Consider the following 23013-nt stretch of genomic DNA (forward strand, 5'->3'; position numbering starts at 1 on the left):
GGTCTGACTGATGAATGTGGTGGAGCTACTTGTGGTGGGGAGGGGGGTCATCTCTACAAAATGCCACATGAAAGGGTGCCTGAAAACCCTAACTCCCACTGCCTTGGAGGTCACCCTTTGATGGGAAAAGGCTAGGCTAGAGGGAGCATATTCTGACAGGAAAACCCTTGGTGAAGGTTAAGGAGAGAAGATGTGTGGCTTTGAGAAGGCAACCCAGGCATTTGCACTTTGAGAAGAAAGGACTGCTGAAGAAGCAGCCCCTGCAAGGAGCTAAGAGAGGACTGTCTGGATGAGCTCCAGCCCGGAGTGTTAACAGATAAATGGATGGACAGCTGAGACCTGTACTGCATCCTTAAGTTTGGCAAGTAGAAGATAAGATGATGTACCATGCCACTAAAAAAAGGATGGAGGCCTAGATGGCAAGGGCCAGGGCCCATTGGCAAAAGCCAGCCATAGTGTCAAAAGTAATTCCATGACATGAACTAACCTAAAGAGGGTTGGGCTCCTCCCTTTTTGTCTTTCTGTTTTGCAGGATGTGGACGACCACTAAAGCACCAGGAAGTTTGCTTGGTATGCAGAGAAAAGTGTGCATAGTAATTGTGTTTGGCTGTTGCTGTAAGTGGTTGTGATATTGACTGTGCTAGACTATGAAATGTAAAGCAGAACTTCTTGATAGGTTACAGAGTATCTGTGGAGTGGCTACAGGAATGGTGCATCATGTGGAGCAAGCCTCCAGGGCCTGAAAGAGTTCAGCCATGCCAAAGATCAAAAAGGCCAAATTGACCATTTGTTTTTGTTGTCATCCTTTTATTTGTTTTTGTGTTGCTTGTTTTGCTTTGTTTGTGCTAGATATGTATTTTAGGCTTTTTATAGTAGAAATAGTAATGCAATGTAGCTTTGTTAATTCCCAGAATTTGTGCAAAGACCTAGAACAAGGAGTAGAATGGTGGGATCCCGATGGAAACCAGGCATGCTGTTTGCACAGGAAGGGCCTGACCCTTGGAATTTCTATAGGCTCTTGCACAATGGGGGGCACTGGTAGTGCTATGATAGCACCAAGCATCTATTTGGGATGACAAGGAAAGCAGTGTCCATTGTACATGAGGTATAAAATTGCTGGGAACATGTTGGGTCCAAAAAGATTCTGACCATGGAATTTTTCTCTGGTCTAAACAGCTATCTTGACAATCAGATGAGGCACTGATTGATGAGTGGGATGCTACCTGGAATGCTGAGTAAAAGGTTTAATAGGCATCTTGGGCTGTACATTCCCTGGCTGCAGTATGGGAGGCCTGTTTAAACTTTATTGGCTAAAACTTGGTTGCCGGATTAGGGAATACTGAGGCAAAATACTGAGTCAAAGGGGTATGGGTGACATTTGGACAATGATTAAGGGTTCATCACAGTGTCCAGCCCATTGGAGCCCCTGATCATGAATGCCATCATACTTTTCCCAGGACAACTGGTGGAGGTCGTCCCCACAAATCTCATGAGCATTCTAGGTAATTTCCTTGATTATGCTCCATTTATGATGTGAAAGTGTAAGATCTTCATGGAGGGTATTGATGGCTTGAAAATGGTTCTTAGAGGTTTACTTTTGGGAATTGGTTTGTAGGTAAAGTAGATATTGCATTAGAACAATGGTCTAGGGGAAATGGCAAGGCTTAACTGATTTCTAAAAGCCTGTTTGTGACAAAGTTTCCTTCAAGGCCCACTGTGTCTGACACAGGCACACCACAAGCAGACACACAGGCTGGGAAATTGAAGACATGTACCACACTGTTCCATAGCATAGATAAGGGACTTTGCAGCATTGGTACCAGTTCATGTGTGCATGTGATGGGTTTGTGACACAAAGGAATATGCTGACAGGACATAACATGGACAGTATGACCACCGCAGGGAAACCAATCCATGATGCCCAGGAATGAATAGTCATCAGAGTGGTAGAAAGAATACAAAAAGAGGAATTTCAGAGCAGCTAAGGGTCCCTGATAGGGGAACCCGAGACCGCCTTGGCAGAGGGCATACCACCAGCCCATCTCAGCCACCCCACTGGGGGGGTGGGGGTGGGCAGGGTCTTGGCATCTGACCTCCAGGCTACTGACATCTGACATTCAAGAGAGATCCTAAGGGAAAAGCTCATGCACTGGCCAGACGTACCTTGACTCTGATGACGGCTCTAGGACTGGTAGATATAGAATTGTTTGCAATATTCTTATTTGCTATCACTGTGTATCAGTAAATTCACCTATTATCGAATGGAGAGATCATGGTTGGTCTGATGGTTTTGGGTTGTCCTGGAACAAAGTATTTGGGTCATAAATCCAGTGCCGACATTTCCAGTGTGTCAGTTGCTGCACAGTAACTGCCTTTGTACTTCTTACTATGAAGTAGATGAAACCCAAACTGTGGTAGTTTAACCTTGCTTTCCCTGTTATATGTTAGGCTTCATTTACTCTGGAATAAAAGTACCATTGCTACTGACCTCAAATAAGACACACACCTTATTTTGGGAAGGCAGACTGGAATAAAAAGGATGTTTCCTGTCATGGCTGAATGCTGACTGCAGCAGCTGTGGCTGTGAGATGGTTAATACTGTAGCTCTGACCCTGAAGGGTGAACTCTGTCTTGTCCCTTCCTGAGGCTGGCAGTCATCTTACAGCAGTGTCTCCATGGTTGCTTCTATTCCAGTAAAGAAAAATTGGCTTCCTTGCTTAACGCATGTACCCATTTTGGAAAGCTGAGTTTTGGGGAAAAGGTGTATGTGGTATGTGAGTAAATATGGTAGTTATCACAAGAGTAGCTGACAAACTATAAGCCCCCTTACCATTTGACCCCATAGCAGAGGCATAACTAACAAGTTTTGCATCCTGGACAAAACCCCTGCATCTTGTGGGGGTTCTGAGAGCCAAAGAGCTGCTGCCTGTAGCTGCTATGATGTCCATACACTTGGCTGCTGTGTTGCTGCATGAGGCTGAAACTACCTAGCAGAGCAGCCAGGTGCATGAACAGTAAGTCAGTACCCAGGGCTAGTGCCCTTACTCATCTACCTTTTTTAAATGCTGCTGCCTGACAGCAAGTTAGTTCTGTGCCCATGCCCCAACTTGCCTTGGCTAAAGGGAGAGCAGTATAGTGGAACTGCTGAACTGTTTATAACTGTTTTCTTTTTTAGGTTTCCCGATCCTAACTGGACATATATGTATAGCATCATATGGCTGAATTTTGGCATTTGGTGCAGACAAGCTGGATAAGGTTTTCTGAAACCCATAAACTCATTGTTTAGGGCTGTGAAAATCTTTGCCCAGACTCACTACCTTGAAAAATGGGATAGGAGGGGCACAGCCATACCAGCCAAAGTACTTGCTTAGACCTTAATCCATCACAACTCCCATTGATCCCAGTAGGAGCTTAGCCTGAGTAGGAACTTCTGAGTGAGATCCTGTGCATCAAATTCATTGGGTATTCTTATATTTAAACTTCAGTCCTGCACTAAAACAAAATTTTCATTGATGTTAATAGGAGTTTTATCTGAATTAAGGAATGGAGAATGATGGCTGGTATTAGACAAATGAATCTTTTGAAATAGGAAAATTGTATAGTATAGGAAAATCTAGATAGCTTCTATTTAAAAAAATGGAATACACTGCCTCTAAATTGTCTTTTTAAAAATTTATGAAGTAATTTAATAACATATTTTAAATCAGGAAATATACACATTTATTTTTAATGTTTTAGGTACAACTAAACATAAAATATGAATCATATGGACTGTTCATGTTTCAAAAACATCTGAAAATGGTTGCTTATTATAGTAAGAGCATTCACTACACATTTCAGGTGTCAGGGTTTTCTTTCACTAGCAGGAAAAATGTCATTTCTATTTCTAATGGAATACAATAGCTCTGTTTTCATTTTCCCTTTTAAGTCATTACAAGGTTTTTATTTTTAAACCTTTATGGTAACATTTTAACTTATTTTCCTTGTGGGCTGTTTGAAACCATGGAGCCTTCATCTGTGATGATTGCATTAAATCCATCTGAACAATAGGCACCTGCTGCCCTTGTTTATCTTAATTATAAATGTCTGAGCTCTTTGTCCTGTACAAGCAAAACAGGGTTGTTAAACTTTCTAAAAGGCAACAGTCTCACATTGTATTGTACGTTAATAACCTGACCACATTATCTGAAAAAAATATTGATCTTTAGTAATTAGTTAAAAATTATTAACTACTCATACAATATGTTTTTCTAATTAGTCATAAAGAGACATTAGAGAGAAACGTTAAATTGCAGCAAAAACCTGCTGTTTTTTCTGGAAATTTTCTGAAAGAATTTCTTTGTGTTTTTTTAGTTTTGGCATAATGTAGGACAGGATATAAATCTGTCGCAAACTGAAAGTAAAGATGAATTTCTGTGTACCTTGCAAAAAACTTGCACACGACCACCTGAAAGAAAAATTACATCTACGTGGCTAAGTAAGTACAGGCAGTCAGAATCCCAAGGCTGAATCAATTCACTCTTCACAGGTTAGGTTAAGCTGTGTAGACTGAACTGATAAGCTAGTGAACAGGCATTCACTTTTGATTCTGGAAATGCAGCAACATGTCTGCACTGGCCCACACCAGAAGCTGCCTCCCTGCTCATCTGGAGCAGACAGCTTGGGCCAAGGCTAGCCTACCCAACCTAAGGGGGGTGGGGAGGGATTCCAGGGGAGGTGCAAAGCATCCTGGGATGCTGGGGGACTGTGAACTAACTTGAATCTGGAGAGGATCTGAGACAGAAGTTCAATAAACCGATTTAACCTAAATCAGTTAGTCTGATACCACATCCATCAAGGTTAACTTAAACTGGTTTTGGCCATTTTGAAAGCAGTTCATGTGCACTGAATTTCTGTTGTCTTACAGATTTGAACCAGCTTCCAATCACTGATACTGGTTTCTGTGTACTTTCTGTCTCTCAGGTGTCTTCAGAAACCATTGAAACCATCAGTTTTTTAGCACTGCAAAGATGGTAATCAGCACACACGAAATTAATACCCTCATTCCAACAGCAAATTTTAAGGAGGCCTGCAGATTTTAAAAACAAAACAAAACTGTATTTTACAGGAAGAAGCAGCGTGTTACTTCAGCCCAGCTTTACAGCATCTGTACAGATCAGGTGCTTCAGCAGGGCTTTTTGGTGCTTTTTTCTAAAGTTGATTCAATTAGCTATTACATAAAAGTGCCAAAACCCCTCACTAAAGCACTTGATCTATACAGACATCAGGCAAGCTGGGTCCAACTAACGTGCTGGCTCTGCTGGCATGTGCTGGGCTCAGCATGGGAGCATACAGAGTTTAAAGTGCTGAGGGGGTTTTTTTTTGTTTTTTTTTTTAATGTAGCCCATATTTCCTGGTCATTTTATTGGTCATTCTAGTCATAATTGCACCATCTTGTTCATAATGTTTGATGGCCATTCTGCCTCTACAGCACTTACAATTCATGATTAAAGAGAGAGAGAGAGAGAGAGAGAGAGAGAGAGAGAGAGAGAATGTGTTTTTGAACAGAGTCTGGGTGCCATCCATAGATATTCAGTTTGAGGTCCCAGTTCAGGGTTCATTGTAATTATAATGCTCTTTCTGCCATCACTGTTTTTTCTATTCTTACAGAAAATTCAGAGAAGGCAAAAAAATTCAATTCTTCATTAATTGGTTATTGCAAGGTAGTGCTGGCAAGCAATGTTGTGTCTTTGCTCAGGGGGCAAAGGCCCAGATCCTCCTTCACTGGGAATTAGGTTTCTTAAGACTGTAAAGCAGTGTTTTCCAAACTTCTAAAGTCACTGAAACCTTTGTACCACTTCTGCTCTGGACTCCCTACCCCTATCCTGAAGACTGATAGGGGTCAGGCAACCAAACCCAGCTATGGCAGAGCACTGCCTCCTGGCCTGCTCTACCATTACCCCCAATCTCTTTTTGCAGAACCCCTGATGACCTATCATGGGTCCCCAGGGTTCCACAGAACATAGTTTAAAAACCACTGCCTTAAAGGATATGGACTCAAGTGCATTATACAGTAATCTTGTGCATTACATGATATATTGAAATAAATAGCAAAATCCTTTCTACCTGATTAATGCTAAGATTTCAGCTTCTCAAGTATTTCTAAAAAGAAGGAATTTCAATGTATCAGGATGGTGTATTAGCTATTCATTAACTAGCAGTCCAGTTGATTTGTTCCCCTGATGTGAACGCTACATTTATATGCTATATTCATCTTGGATTTGGCATTTTATATATTCAATGTACTTACCCACAGAAGTAATTATCACTGTAAAATGAGTTTCATCTCGTTTCCCAGTCACGTTATTGTAAGCACAGCACATATAATCTATTGTCCTCTGGGTCACTTTACCCGATGGAATTTCCAGATGGGGGCCATATTTGATAACATAGGTGGCATTATCAGCCCTTTGAATCCATGAATAAGTATTTGGTGGATTGGAATCTGCTGAGCAATCAAAAAGAATATCTTCTCCTACATCAACCGTAAACACCTCTCCGACTTTCAGGCCTTTATCTGAATTAACTGTAAGTCCATAAGGCCCATCTGTATTAATATGAACAAGAAAAATTATTATAATGGAGAAAATAAAAGTTTACCTATATTTTTTATTTTATTTTTTTAAGAGCCAGACTTTGCCTTTCAAATTGCTGCCATTAGGTTCAATAATTTTGATTTCAAAGAGCTCAGATTCATTCAGTTTGACATGTAATGGTCTTAGCTCACAACATGACCACTTGACGTTGATTTGCTAAGGTGAATTTCAACCATGTGCAGAGAAACAGCATAAGGCCAAAATGCCTGCATACTTTTTATTCTCTCAAAAGAAGCTTAGGTAGAACTGAAGCAGTGTAGGAAGAATGGTGTATTGAAACCATATGTCTTCTTTTCATTCTCTGCAATGGAGTATATTTGACCCTTTATCCTTAAATACAGAGGTTACTGGGATAATCTATTTGTTTACTTGTAAAGATCATTAAATTGGCATTGACATATACCTATGTAAACATTTATTGTAATACTTGTTATATAATATTTACTTATGAAACTATCCTACCCTTTGTAAGACATAGCAGGGTGTGTCTTCCATACCCTCAGACAATTTGTTTTTCATAAATGACCTTCAAAGAAAACTTTAACCTTTCCCTCTTTTTACTGCATTTCAGGGATTTCAACATTTCCTTCAATAGCAAACCCATGTTTGGCCCTACTAGAAAAGGCTTAGGTAAAAGAGAGTTGTCCAGCTACAATATATCTGTTAGTCAAAAAGTCTAGCAGCTCAATATTTTATGGTGCTGTCCTACATCTGCACAGTAGAATAAAGAAAACCAAATGTATTGGATTATGATAAAAATATTTCAACTGCTGTTTTAGCTAGATCATGTGAGACCATTATTTCTTCTCTCAGTTTTTTAAAGGTAAGAATAAAATCTTGCTTCATAAGCAATTAACTATAAGAAATATAATAGAGGATGCAGTAATGGAAACTTGCCTCTCTTGGAGCAGCTTCTTAGTGTACAGAAACCAGATTATCGCCACATTGTTTATCAAATATCATAAGGTTCAGATGAGAAACTAATGTTCATAACCCAAATAGTGACAGGTGCTGAGCCACAAAGCAGTATTCAAAGCAGATGTCAGACATATTTTCACTAATGAACCTTGTCTCTATTATTATTCTACCAAGCTACTGCTAAATTACTCTTACATTATGTTATAACAAAAAGACTGCTAAATCAATAATCTGATATGTCCATATTAGCAAGTATAAGCAAACAACATATCTATTTTTAGTGTGCCTCTTTGGAAGCAATAACATAAAAATAACCAAGAAATGAGCAGCAATTTGTGAAGGTGAAATTTCTGTCAGATTAGCTAGACTTTTGGCATATTTCTGACTTCCTCTTCATCACTTAACAGGAAAATGTCTCATACATTTTGATTTATGGTGTTCTTATGAGATTGACTTATCTCTGAGGAACACAGGCAAAGAAACTATAAGCAATGTAAAACTAGCATTTTATAATTTCCTGTTTGAGGAAGAATTTAAATAAATTACATTGGTGTACACCCACCAAAGAATGAAAGAAATACCATGACTTGAGACGGCCCACTTTCAGCCTTATCTTGATGCCACAATACAAGATTATTTGACTCTCTTTCCATTATACGTAGTATTAGGGGAAGGATTCTCTCTCTCCCATTTTAATCAACAACAGTTTCTTACTTGGGAAGTATAAGAAAAACTCACTTTGAACTGCATCAGTGGTGTTCCAACTTCACCTATTAGGTGACACTAGGACAAAAAATGAAGCTCTTCTATGCCAGGTTCTGAGCTTGCTATCTCTACATTGTTTCCACCGTTTTCAGTTCCTAGGAAGTCTGTTTACATTACAATACAGTGCAAGCTAGTGTATGAATCCAAACGTGATATGCAGTGTCATGAGAATTTAATATGCAGTGTAGTACTATGCAAATGTGACAACAGGAGCAGATTCATGATTTAATTTAAGGCTATTTTAATCTGTATTCCAGACATGGTTTCTTAGATGCAGATGAACTGGCAACTTCTCTTTAGGACTAAATGGGTGTGTATACACATCACCATGCTTTAGTACTTGCAAAAGGAACATCTCAGTAGTACTGCGTAGTAACCGCTCGTACTGCACTGTGTGTGTGGCACATGGTTAGATTTTCCCGCTATGTTGCCATAGCAGTGTGCTAAAATGGAAGAGTGTGCTGCTATGGCAATGTAGCTGCTGATCACGTGTAGACTCACATGACTGCTATGTCACCGTGCCATGCAGCACAGTGACGTAAGTGACATAAGGCAACGTGTAGATGTGCCCAATGTGTTCCATTATGTTTATCTCTCAATGAGTGCAGCAGCTTCTGCTACAGCAGCCAAGCAAGCAGACTTATCAGTTCTCTCTCTGTCTTGTAATGATTTTTCTGAATTAGGTGTTTACTTGTTAAGCACTGTGAGATGCATTATTTTTAGAATTAATAGACAAATAGAATAATATTCACATGTAACATTGCCTGAATGAAAGCAGTTTTTGATTCAAAATAATTCCTTCCTTGGTTCACTCAATTCTTATCTTCAATTTTAGTATCATTCCTGGCAGAAATGAATCTCTTGCTTCAGCAAAGCCTGTTTAGTAAATGACGTGTAAAATAATAAATCACCTATTCTGAGTAACAATTTACTGCTCTGTGGGAATATTTCAGATTGCTCCTATCATCATGAGACTGTTATCCATGTAGTTTCTGAGCAGATGGTAGGTATTTACTGTGAGTGACCTTTTTTATCACTTACAGAAACTCCCTGCAGCACTGGCATATGGTGCGTACAGACCCTGGAGCCTGTACTAGATTATTATTGACAAGTGGTAGCTAAAAGACAAAAAACCCTGTAAACTGTGGCAGAGGCTAGTATGATTAAACTGACTTGAAAATTTAATGGAGGTAGTGAGACTACTAAACCTAATAAGAACATGGAAAGAACTTCAAGTACTGTTCTTTCTTGGCCTCTGCCTAAAGATTTACGCAAATATGGCAAAATATATTACAATTTTTTGGTAAATAAAACATTTTGACAAGTAGTTTGTTAATTTTTCCCTTATGCTTTTGAGAAACATAAACCCCCAAATATTAAAAAAAAAGCGAGTATCAAACATTTTGATATTAAGGTAACTTTGATATTTTAAAGTTTTACAAGAAGAATTGGTTTTAATTTTTGATCAGCTTTAAATCAGGCAAGAGGCAGTACAATACTTAATTCTGAAACAGCCCAGCATGCAGAGAAATGCCGCCTGAATTTGAAAAGATATCCATAGAATAATCCACTTGTTTACATGAATAATATAGGAGCTGGATATAAAGGCTACTTCCTTCTCATTGTGGTTACCAATGCCAATATATTCTTTGGAGGTTACTGTGTAGATGCTGAAACTAAATACAGTTGTCATCTATCAGAATTTGTCAAGGACTGATATATAAATCAGAATGGAAGCAACATATGAGATACGTATCCCATGTTACTATACTGCAAGAAGGTTGTCAGGTTATTGTGGGTTTCAACTTTGCTGTAACATTTTATTTTGTCATCTTTCTGTTCATCTTCCATATTCATTTCTTATTAAGGCTAGAAAAGCAGCATGGACAATGAATTCATGCATGTGTGGCCCTTGATCTAAACCTTTTTGTTCCTAAAAAAAATATCCAAATCAAGGATATACAAGTGCAGCAGTGCACATACTGCCTTTGAAAACCTGTTTCCTTAGTCAGTTGGTTACTTCCTCACCATAGAAAATTAATAAACTGCTAGAACTGGTCCTTTCACTTTAGAGCTATTATAGGTCCTCTGCTTGTTGTGGGTGGAAACACAACTTTCCCCTCAGCTCCTACATATTATTTTTATAACTCTCATTTTAAAAAGGCCAGCTAAAAGTCCCTTTATCCATGTTCGCTATTAATATACTCTTCACTGGGCAGAACTGGCTCTTAGCTCAGTAGGGTGGCTGACACTGAAGGATGGACATATAATTCACCTCTGCACATCATTAAAAATACTGGATTAGAAAATCAGATATGGCATAAAGAAAATGCAATGTATACAGAATCACAGAAAACTAGGAGCAAAGGGGGCCTCAGGAAGTCATCTAATCCAATATCCAGAGCAGTGGTTCCCAACCCCAGGTTGCGACCCAAATTAGGGTCGCAGGGGCAATGCCAGTGGTGCTGCACAGAAAAGATGAGCTGTGCCACCTGCCGGGAGCTCCCACGCCCCTGGGCTGCCGCTGTCACTACACTCTGCTCCCAGCAGCGAGACACATAAAAAAACGGTTGGGAACTACTAATATAGAGTAATATTAGCTTTTGGGGGGAATCTTTGTGACACTGGTATGGTGATAATGAAAATCCTCACCTCCAACACCTCAAAAATCAATAAAGCATTTTTCATCTGTGAATAAATGTACTGACTTGGAGGCAATTTAGACAAATTGTTCGGTTTATTTTAAGCAGATTACTGCTTTCATATCAGTGTCCTTTATCAGTTAAGGCTTTGCCATTATCCAATGAACTGCATAATCTGCTTAACATCGTCATCATTTTTTTCATATTCTAATCTAGGCCTTTATCCTAGGATTGCATTTACCTTTTTCATGGCTGCAACACACTGGTGGTTCACAGCCATCAGGTAATCAAGTAGCACACCTAGGTCCTTCCTCCTCAGTCTTTTCAAACTGGTAAGTATCTTATAGCAGAAATTCTTGGTATTATGTCCTAACTGCATAACCTTACATCTTATGCCCTAACTGCATAACCTTACATCTTGTAGTGGTGAATTTCATGCCATTTGTATTGCTCCAGTCTGCAAGGTTATTCAGTTATTTCTGTACAGCATCCTGATCCTCCTTCATGTTGATGATACCTCCTAACTTGGTATTCTTGGCCAGTTTCTTAAGAACATATCCACTTCTTGTGCTAAGGTGACTAATACAAATAATAAGCAAGATCAGTCCTGAGACCTATCCTGGAGAAATTCCTTTAATTAATTCCTTCCAGCCTTATATTTCTCTTTTTAGCACTACTCATTGATTCCTCCCTTTTATCCAGTTCCTCATGTACTGCACAATTATTCTACTGGTACCCACCCTGCCCAAGTTTGATGGCCTTTTCATTATGAGGTGTTTGAAATTCAGACCTGAATTCTTCAGCTGAAGCTAATCTTTAACAGCTCCATAAAGTTTACTATGTTCTTTATTAAATTATTATGGAGCAGTGCAGCTGGCTTATTAGTCTAGTCTGCTTTGAGAAACCATCATATAAACACAAATTAAGTGCTTTCTTCCTATTCTGCAGTTAGCAGTTGTCTCTCTAGAAAGCTCAGTTAGACAAAAGTATTCATGAATATTTAATATACTCACAATATATAATTGGTGTAATTATCTCACTTTCCATCACACTGACAGGGTTGGTTGCCAAACAACTGTAATTTCCAATGTCTTCTTTCACAACGGGAACAATCAAAAGTGTGTCATTGTTTGAGGAAAAGGTGTAACTAGGGCTGGCATGGATAGGTTTCCCATTTTTCATCCACTGGTAAGCTACCCTTGTCCCTTTTCTCACAGTACATGTTAGTGTAATGTTCCCCACATACTCCACTGCCCCTGAAGAAGGTTGGGTATGTACAATTGGCTCTGTGACAGGAACTGTAAGATAGAGACATGAAGGGTTATAAACAAGAGTTGCCATTTAGAATATCAGTAGATCTCCTTTACTGCCCAGGTGATAGAAATGACATTTACCTTTTTTTAGAAAGTGTTTACACTTCAGTTTTTACATTCTTAAAAGTTCAAAACATCACCTGGTGCCAGCAGACATATTTTCAGTCATGGTAATAGAGCTAGGAAGATTTATATTAACTGAGAATATGACATAAAGATTGGAGGGCAAATATGTTTTTGATTAGGACATGCAAGTAATAGCAGTCACAGGGATGGTTTTAAGCAACAAGTCACAACTTTATTAAGCTTAGACATTTAAGAGGGCTCCCACCTTGTCACCCATAACTTGGGATAGCCCATCCTCAGCCTACCAATAGGATTCAACTCACGCTCGTGAATGCTTCCCCCTTTACACTATGACAGGAACAGAAGGTACCACAAGGGGGATTATGGTATGCAAAGACTTCAGATCTCCCCCTCTCCTGTAAATAAAAGGGTTTACCGGGTTCCCTTTTTAGTCTGGAAGCTGGCCCTTTGGCAATCACAAAAAGCCAGATTCCAGATACCCAGATCAAAATCTAAATTAATGAAGAGGAGATGAAGAGCCAATCTCCCATGACCATCTTACTGACCAGTTGGTGAAGAGACCCTTGCAAGAGGTGCCCTCTTTAGTGCTCTTTTACTTACTCCCACCCCTCATTCTGGGACTGTTCATCACCTCCAGTCAGATCAAGACAGGTTTGTGTTATTTTCTCTTGGGGAAAAAAGGAATAATCAGATATACACATGTTTTTTCCATATATATAAATAACTTTCACTGACATTAATGGAAGCTACTAAAACTAGTAGCTACTAGTACTAGCACTATAAGGAGAATAGACCCATATCTTTTTGTACCTATTGATAGGTAGGAGAAAGGAAGCCTAGCTCACACAAGGCCCTACACTTAGAGCCATATTTTGCTCTTCAAGGTTTGTCTTCAAAGATGGCTTTCAGGTTATACGGACCTAATCTCTAGCTCCTTTGCAGTATAGAATCCTGAATAGACATCTGCCTCTAAAATTCACCTCAAAGAGGGGGTCCCAACGAGAAGAAAAAAGTATTATGTTAAAGTTATTGCAGCCTCAAGGCAAATAAGGGTGGCAGAATCAAGCTGTATGAAAACAGATCACTTCCTAAGATCACTGTGGTTCATCCAATTTCACATTAGTGATACGGTATCTATACAAACCCAGTTAGATTTACTTAAGATGAATAAGGTAACAATCAGTACTTTAAGTTTGTTTAGTAATAAACTGTTGTCATGCTTAACCCCTACAGTTCTAGAAAATAACATAACATGACTTCTCTGTCAGTTGATTTGTCCATGCACAGTCAGATTGAATTATATAAACCTGTAGGGGATTCCAGGTGAATAGTTCTTCACTAATTTTGCAGTTTTGTTTGCAACATGGGGGGAAAACAGTATTTTATTTACTTACCATCAACAGCTACTTGAATTTTTTGACTGGCTGCTATTGTCTCATTTCCGCGAACATTGACTTTCACAATGTAATTGCCTTCATCGCTAATATGTAGAGGATTGATCATCAAAGATGCATTTGGTGGTATGAGGGTAAACTTTTGCTGATATTCCAAATCTGGAACTACTGACTGATTTACAGAGCTAAGTAAATATTTAAGCGTAGTTGGAGGTCCTTCGAACAGCCATATTATTTGGATTTCTGAAGCTGTGATGTTGAAATTGTAGTCAACAGCAAGATTGAGTGGCTTCCCCTCAATGCCCTGGATAGTATGTGAGGGTACTGTCAACTTCAGTGCAGAACAAATACCTGCATACAAGCAGAAAGTAGGTAAAACTGGAAACAGCACATTCTAAATGGAAATTCTCATGGAGAAATTATTGCCATAATTAAACTTCTTTCTAATAGTGCTGACCCTGCTCCCATGGAAAGACAGCTAGTGATTTTACTGGAGTTGTACCAAGTTTTATTTGAAAACTACTTCATTTTTCCTGAAACTAAGTATATGTCTATTCCTGGGGTAGAATGTTTTTCAGAAGTTTAGCAAGAATCAAAAGAGGCATTGGAAGATTGTGTTGTTGCTGTTTAATCTTGGTGCTCTGTAGAGTAAGTAAAATAACAATTCCTAAACAAATTATTTCATGAAATACATAAGGATGGAGGTATTTCGAAAAAGTCCAGCTAATACTACTAACATCAAATTCCTTTTACAACAAGCTTAGTCTCAAAAACAACACCCTCCCCACCATGGTGAAAATCTGAAAACGAATAGGTAAGGACCGGACAATATAACCCATCATCCTTTGTTATTATCTCAGCTAATATATGAGCTTCTCTAGCTTTCAGAGACTAATAATAAGGTATATCAGCATGGTAGCATCTATAAAAAATAGCATCTGCTATAAATATTTTTTCCAATGGGTATCTGGCAGAAAATAGGAAAAAGGGCAAGCTTGAACTTCAAAGGTATGACCATAGTTAAAAGTAATATGTAAGGGATGAATTAATGCCTAGAAAAGGAGCATCAGTGCAGAGACCACTAACACAACTAAGCCACAAAGTTTCTTTAATGTAGAGCAAAGAAAAAACACTTGGTTTTGTCACACCAGGACCACCACCAATGAAACAAAGATAAATTGAGAGGTTAAAAGCCATATCTAACATGTCCATAGTAATTTGTGGAGAAAAATGGATCTAAATATTACTGTCTGGGAACATTTAGAGCCAGTTGAGCACAGAACAGGAGAGATAAAGGAAGTAACATTATTTCCCCCTTCAGGACAATGAGCTGCAGGGCAGTAGTCTGTTGGGGTGGGGCTTTAACAGGCTCAATGCAAACTTCCCTGTTTTCTCAGATCGTGCTCTGATGATATGATCAGGTTTAATCAATGTGTGGGAACATCTCTATGGGCATAGGGAAGTGAGTATTGGAGAAGTTGTTTTTAGATAAGGGAGTTTTTTTTTAAAATTAATTTTTTAAGAGTAATGTTGGTTGACTTTGGGTGCCTGAATAAAAGTCTTCATCAGAGTTTTGATGAAGGCAAGTCCAAACATTTAAACTTCTAACAGAATCACTTATATTGAAAAAGCAATTAAATGCTACGATGAACTCAAGTTAATGGAGTAGACCTTCACTTAATTCTTAATAATATTGCCAGCAAGCAAATATCATGTGAAATATGGTTTCAAGACCAATTTTGTCTGATGTTTTGGTTAACACTATCCTGGAAAGTTTTCAGAAGCGTATGAGTAACCCAGGAACTTAAATTCTGTTAAAAGCCAACTGGACTTGAGTCCCTAACATTTTATCCATGTCAACAATAAGTGAATCACAGGATAATATACTACTGTTCACAATAATAGTGGCAGTAACCCAGTAGGATATTTTATTGATGAAATACATAAAGTGTGAGGTGTTTCAGAATATAACAGCTAAACAGTAACCCATGCTATATGTCTGTGACATAATGGGGAAAATTTATAGCAGCAGGGAACACTGATGATGGCAGCATCAGACGCCCATTCTTTATGACTATGTAGGGAAGCAATGTGGCCCAGTAAATGATCATTACACACAAAGTGGTTTTCTTTTGCAGCTGCTGTTATTTTCTGAAACTTTCATATATACACATGTTACTTCAGGTACATCTAGGATAGGAGTTACAGTCCCTACCAATGTAAACTTGGTCAAATTTTAATAAAATGAAAAGGATGCCTAAAATTAGGCTTCTAAATTCACATTTACATTAAGTTGCCTGAGTTCCAAAATGCTGAGTGTCCTATATATCCCATAAGAGTTGATAGGAATGCTTAGTATTCAGCATTTAAAAAAATCAGGCTACTTGTTTTATACATACCTAAACATGCACTTGCAAGCCTAACTTAATCAACCATTTTTCAAAATGAAAAATAAAACTAGAGACCACTAGGTTTAATTTAGTTTCACCCCATTAAGTATATAGATGTCAAGATACTTACATGAACCTCTCAGAATATATAATTAAATCAATTTTAAAGACAATTGTTCAGGAAATTCCCTTTTTCACATCATGTTATCTCATGCAGTAATTAAGAATAATCAAAATCTAAACATACGTCTATGTATAACTTGCTAAATTTCTTGCCAGCTACATAGACTCTAGTAAGCTAGTTTTTCTATATTGACTATAAACTTTCTGGGTTTTACCAAAGTGACCTCCATCTGGAACTCAAAGTGATCTATGTTTTGCTTCCATATCACTCTTCTGAGTATTAGCAAGCACAACAGAGCTACTATTTATATTAAACAAAGTCTGCCGCTTTAGTTTAAATAAAAACTATGACATCATATTTTGTGTTTACTGAATAAACTGAAACCTGCTTAGTGAGGTTTCATTACTCCCTGAAGTTTAAAGCACACATCCTTTTTATTATCCTAGAAAAAATAGGATTCTATTCTCAACTGTTTAGCATCCTGTACAAAGGTGGGCAAAAATCAGAATGGTGATATTTGACACTACTTTTTTCACAGATGTAAATGCCTACACAAGGGGGAAAGCACCATAGTTTTTATAAGTCCTAGAGTTCAGACATATTGCTTATCTACTTTGTCCAGAGGCCCAAGTTTTGCTATCCTTAATGGAACAACATTTCTGTAGATGTTTGCTTTATATGTACATCTGACAAAAGCACATTGAAGGTAATGGAAAGACTTTTATTGACTTTAGTGGGATTTGGACCACGCCTTTGATCACAAAATTAGAGTGTTACAGTAATAGAAAGCAATTCACACATGAAAAAGTTTATAAAGGTCTGTATCTGAAAGTGTATGTTGGCATGACTTCTTCATGTATATCTTAGCATTTAAATATAATGATTTTGAAACCAAATACAGAAATAACATTAGACTTACTATAGGGCTTTAGTGAAAACTTCAACAAAAATGTTATACACATATAGCAGACAAGAAGTATTTGTTTTTTTTAATTAATTGAAAATATTCAGTGTTACTAAAAATCCTTATTAATGTATTTTTTTTGGGAATTGCAAGCTCTACTGATGTAAAACTGCAAATATCAGATAAAATTCCCCTTCACAAAGGACTGAACTCCAAATTTAGTAAAATAATTTACAGTAAATTAAGTTCTTCAAGCAGAGGAAAGAAATGTAAAGCCAATATCACTTAAATTTATGTTATAGAAAGATACATTTACAATGTTACAGATTCCTTACATAAATAACTAAATAAAACAAACCTTGATTCTAAAAAGTTTTAGAAATAACATTAGAGAGGTAAAAAAAGAATTGTATCTAACATTGCAGCAGCTTTCTAGAAAAGTACCTGGGGCATCTTTTCTGTCAAATACATGGATGACAAATGTATGCTTATAATAGTGGCACCTAAGTACCCTGCGTACCAAGAAGAACGTATTATGAGCAGGAAAGCAGTCTCTGCTCTATTAAATGACCAGGTCAGAGTCTGTGGTAGGAGTTAGTTCAAAACTTAAACTTTTATAAAATCTGTGTTCTTCTTCTTTTCAAAATATAAAATCATAATGATAGTGATCATTAAAAAAAGCCTAGCCAGATTAAACTTGTCCTTTCACCCAGTAATTGTAGCAGTGCCAAAATGAGATTATTTCCTTGAACCATTTGGTTTTTTTGTAAATTATTTTCCTCAAGTAACCTGGGCACGAAAATTATATTTTTCTTTAAGGATACCCTTATCAAGATTGTATACCAAAACAACTTGTTTAAATAGTACCTTATTACTTTTGCATCTTTACAACCAAACATTATTTTGGGAAACTGAAAGATAATACTATACTGTCAAACAAACTAAATTCACTTTCAGAAGATAGTTTTGGATAAACAACAACAACTGTCAGGCTAAACATTACAAACATATAACACATTCAATGATGATGTTTTACTTAAAAAATCATATATAATAAGTATTGTACAATAGCTGACAAACTTTCTGCTTTCCTACTGAAAAAGCATACTACTAGGTTAAACTCATGTAGGCTGACCTTTTTTTTAAAATGATGCAACAATTAAAAAAAAATCTTTAACATTTAAAAATATACATATCCAAAGAACCTTGTCTACATATCAATAAATCACTTGTTCCCGGTGAAAACAAACAGGCATAATACTACATCACCTCTCTTACCTAAAAGCAGAAAATATATTTTGCACTGTAACTCACAAAATGAGTTGCTAAAGGGCTCCATGAAAGCATCGTGTCCCATACAAATAACACCTTCTTCTCTGGGCTAAGCCAGTGCTTGGTCCAGCAGCTGCTGGCTTATTTGCTAGGGAAATCAGCAGTGAGTTAACAGACCCTATCCTGCCGCTAGCCTTGTGTGATTTGAATATGCGTATACAAAGGACACAGGGAGTGGGAACACCTGTTAGATTAGTACTCAACATCTTCATTGCCTGTGACTTTATCATAATCTTTCCCTAGTTTATTCCTAGCAAATGTGGTCCAAAGTGTGATAAACAGGGTACAGGGTATGAATTGCACTGCATCAAAAGAAATAAATGTATGTACACCATGGAAAACTTATACAGGTATTGAGGTGGTATATTGTTAAATAGTTACACAGTGAAACACCAGTGATCTGCTAAATAGTTACTTTAACTTCAAATAGGATCCTAATAGGTAGAAATATCATCCTCTTCCAATGGTAGGATCCCTATATGTATTGTATAAAGTGTTAGACATATCTTTGCCAAAAAGGTAAAGAAAAATTGAGACCAGATATCAGTGTAACAGATATATTGTATACACTTTTCATACACAGTTGTTTCTCTACAGCAATTTTTTTTTAGATTTTCCTTTTAAATATTTAAAAGTAATGTTTTTTGAGGGATAATCTTTTTTACCTCAGAGTTTTCTCTCTGAGTCACGGATGTGTTTTGCAGGGGCATCCACAAGGGTAGACAAAAACTCCTCAACCTAAGGTAGAAATCTTACCCAGGCTGGCAACTTAGCTACTAGTCTGTTTATTCTGTGTTAATTGACTGTGCTTTAAATTAATACTCATTTACAAGCTGGTTTTTATTTAAGGCTGTCATTCAGCATGCAAGACTAGTCATCAGCAAACCAGTCAACCTTTCCATCCTTTCATGTGCAATAATGTCCAATAGCAAATATTTGCATCTAGAGGTGGTTTATCTATTTTATTAAGGTTTAATTATGTGGCACCTAAGCAGCCACAAGCACAGCTCACAACTGTTAGGTTAGATTGTGCCCTGCCTTTTGTGGGAGGAAATGGTTGCCAACTCATATAATTTTTCTCCTGTACTGAGTTTGGGGGTATTCCCAGCCTTGTGCTCAGAAGGCTCATTCCTCAAGGTGCTGGAACTTCTGGAAGGAATAAGCATTCTCAGCTCCCATTGAAGTTAAAAGGAGTTTAATGCACTCTGAAGTTAAAAGGAGTTTAATGCACTCCGAACCTTCAGGATTTGGTCAGCACCTCAGTATCAAGCTCAGGAAAGAAAAGGACTGCTTCATGATAGCAACACCGTGGAGGAGACAGGAGCCCTGTAGTCGTTATCTTACATGGGTCAACAGGTGAAGGACACATGCTGTGCCTGCACAAAGGTTGCAGTGGTTTTTGTAATACTCTCCACTACTGAGGATTATGATTTATAGCAGGGGATCTCAAAACGTGGCCTGTGAGCCCCTTTGATGTGGCCTGCTGCCAGGGACTGCCCTTTGAAATGGCCCTTTAGTGATAAGGCTTTGGGAATTCCTAGTGTAAAGGACTCTGTTTATCTGGGTGCTTTGTGGCCTGAAGTAGAACTCCCAGATCATTGCTTTACTTCTTGGTTACTCTATTGCTCTACTACTACTCTACCCTTATCTTCTGTTCAGAAGCAGTTTTGGAACAAATGACAATTCAACAAGCTGGTCCTATCTGGAGGTGCAAATTTGCCTGCATATATCTTTATCTAAGTCAGAGCTGTTCAACTGATGGCTGCACAGGTGCATGATACAGAAATGGGGGTAGAGGGTGTGCACATGGTGCAGGGGTTGTTTGCAGGGAGTGCAGGCATTAGGTGCAGCAGTGATGGAGGGCATGATGCAGTGGTGGGGGGCACCCACAGTGGGGTCCGTGGCTTGCACTGGTATGGTCTATAGGCATGTGGCCCCTGGCCTCTTAGCAACTGGACAGCCCTGGCCTAAGTAAAGCAGCACTTGATAAAATACATCGGGATCCACTCAGCGCTTGAGGAGACAGTACACTTTTTCACAAATAAACAGAGCACCAGGAATGCACATAATTGTTAGCACATGAGACAGGAGGGACAAGGGAAACAATAATTCTAACTGGAAACTCCTGTCTCTCCATCTCTCTGTTCTGTACTATGACGATTTCCATCAGCCCCTTATCATGGTAGTATCTGATCAGCTTCTGTAGTGCACTCAATGCTGGGGGTACTCTCTGCTCTCAGTGATCCATTCTCTCACCTCTTCACAGTAAGAATTGTGTGTACAAGGCAGCGTTTTTATTGCCAGGGTTTGATATTCAGTTTGTTTGGATTGCCTGAGTTGTTGCTTGTTAGAGGTGGTAGTTAAAATAGATAGCATATGACCAAATCTGGCTGCTACTTGTAAATTAATATAGCTCAGAGATTAAAAAATCTAATGACCTGTGAAAATCTAAACTGCTAGGTAGTTATATAGGAGCAGAATTTGAACAAAACTCAGGACTGGGCTGTGGGGACTGAGAATAGATTTTTTGACGAATTTAGGTGCCTAAAGATTCATATAAGTACCTAGTAGGAATTCATATGGAATTCAATAGAGTAGGGCATTCTGAAAATCCCACTAAGCACCTATCTAAATGTCTTGTAAATCTGGGACTACACCCATATGAGAATTAGGCCCAGGGTAGTAGCCATTACCATTATTAAGGTTTGTGAGCTCTATTGTACGTTAGTGCTTGACAAGCTTGCTCATTATTTTGAAAGGTATAATTGTATCATTGCTCTTTGCTGAATACAACTTAATGTACCACTGATACAAGGGTTCTTAAAATACACTTGAGAGATCCAAGAAAGAGGAACATAACCCCCTTCTTCCCTCCCCCCAAAGAGGAAGGCAATAAAACTCCACAATCCATACCGATCTCACTGTAGGGTAAAATTCCTTCCTGATTCCCAATGTAATTGGTCTGACCTTGGGTAGGGAGGCAAGACCCTATAACCAGAAACTGTAAAAAGTCAAGCCCTCGCTGTGACTGATCCAGTTCCAGGTCCCAGATGGAGGTAATCAGGGTGCTGGCTCTGTCATCCCCAGGGCCCTCAGGAGAAGAGCCTGCCCACGCAGGCCTTCATAAACTCAAGCCAGATAGCAGAGCTCCACCTGAGCAGCAGACAATCTGGTTGTGTCTCTTGACCTGCCTGGAACCCTGCTTACTTGTTTGTCAGCTGATCCCATCAGAACATTATCTAGCCTAAAGCTTGCTTTGATCTTTGCCTACATTCCTGCTTGCATCTGTGCCTTGCTTAGACCTGTGCCTTGCCTATGCTTAGTTTGTACATGCACCCTGCCCAGCCTGAACCCATAATTCACTCTTGCCTGGATCCCTGCCCAGCTCTTGTTTGTCTCCGCTCTTGTCCTAAAAGGAGCCTCCAGGTTTTAAATCCAGCAGAAGCATTTTGACTGGGGATTTTAACACTCTAGTCAAAATCCCCAGCTTTGTGACACTCTAGTCAAGACCCCCAGCTTTGGCTGCAGCCAACACCTAATGCTTCTGAGCGAGGTTAAAAATACTCCTGACACCTGCAGCAACAGGAGGGAAAACATTCCTTCCAAGCCCCATATGGCACTCAGAAAATATCAGAGGCATGGAGGGCAAAACACCCTTTGCTCTACTCTGTAACCTGGTTACAGCAAACAAATCCCTACTTTCATAACACTCCCCAACTGGAGAGCCAGAACACCCGTTCTGTCATTCTTTCCTCCATAAACTTACCCAGAACCTTTAATCTCCTTTTGTTCCTAAACTAGTCATGGAGTTCTAGTTCAGTCTCCAGCTGCTGAACATGGTCCTCTCCCATATCCACCTGCTGTGGGCTGAAGAGCTCTTCTCAGGATCCCCCAGTGATCCATGTGTAGGAGGCTTCTGGGCTTCCAACTCTTTACAGCATACTGCAGGCATACCCACTCCTAGTTCATGCCTGACCAATGGCTACTCAAACTCTTAATAATTTCAAATGAAGGAGATTCTAGAACTTCACTAAGCCAAGAGAGGCATCTTTGTTTGGCTGTAGGCTGGAATGACCCACCATGGGTTGGAGGTGAATGGATTTCATAGATTTCATAGACATTAGGGCTGGAAGGGACCTCAGAAGATCATTGAGTTCAGCCCCCTGCCCCAGGGGCAGGAAATCAGCTGCGGTCATAGGATCCCAGCAAGAAAAACATCCAGATTTCTCTTGAAAGTGTTCAAAGTAGGTGCTTGAACCACCTCCGGCGGCAGGCCATTCCAGACCCTGGGGAATTGGACAGTAAAGAAGTTCTTCCTTATGTCCATTCTGAAATGGTCTTGCAGGAGTTTATAACCATTCAACCTTGTAATCCCTTGGGGCGCTCTGGTGAACAACATTTCCCCAGGCCCTGGTGAACACCCCTTATAAAGTTATAGGTGGCCATCAGGTCACCCCTGAGCCTGTGTTTTTCCAGGCTGAAAAGTCCCATGGCTTTCAGCCTGTTGTC

General features: G+C 38.9%; 1 protein-coding gene across 1 annotated transcript in view; it reads right to left on the reverse strand.

Annotated features, from left to right (window-relative positions):
- Positions 1 to 18529, reverse strand: part of HEPACAM2 (HEPACAM family member 2) — a 33292-nt gene extending 14763 nt beyond the window's left edge. Inside the window, exons 1-4 of the mRNA XM_019507974.1 lie at positions 18451 to 18529; positions 13755 to 14105; positions 11974 to 12258; positions 6290 to 6586 (exon numbers count right to left, since the gene is read on the reverse strand). Coding sequence (XP_019363519.1) covers positions 6290 to 6586; positions 11974 to 12258; positions 13755 to 14105; positions 18451 to 18529 — 1012 coding nt within the window. The remainder of the gene's footprint in view (positions 1 to 6289; positions 6587 to 11973; positions 12259 to 13754; positions 14106 to 18450) is intronic.
- Positions 18530 to 23013: the final 4484 nt, after the last annotated feature.

Source organism: Gavialis gangeticus, unplaced genomic scaffold, assembly GCF_001723915.1.
Source record: "Gavialis gangeticus isolate Ggan-Ray unplaced genomic scaffold, GavGan_comp1, whole genome shotgun sequence".
NCBI classification, from domain to species: domain Eukaryota; kingdom Metazoa; phylum Chordata; order Crocodylia; family Gavialidae; genus Gavialis; species Gavialis gangeticus.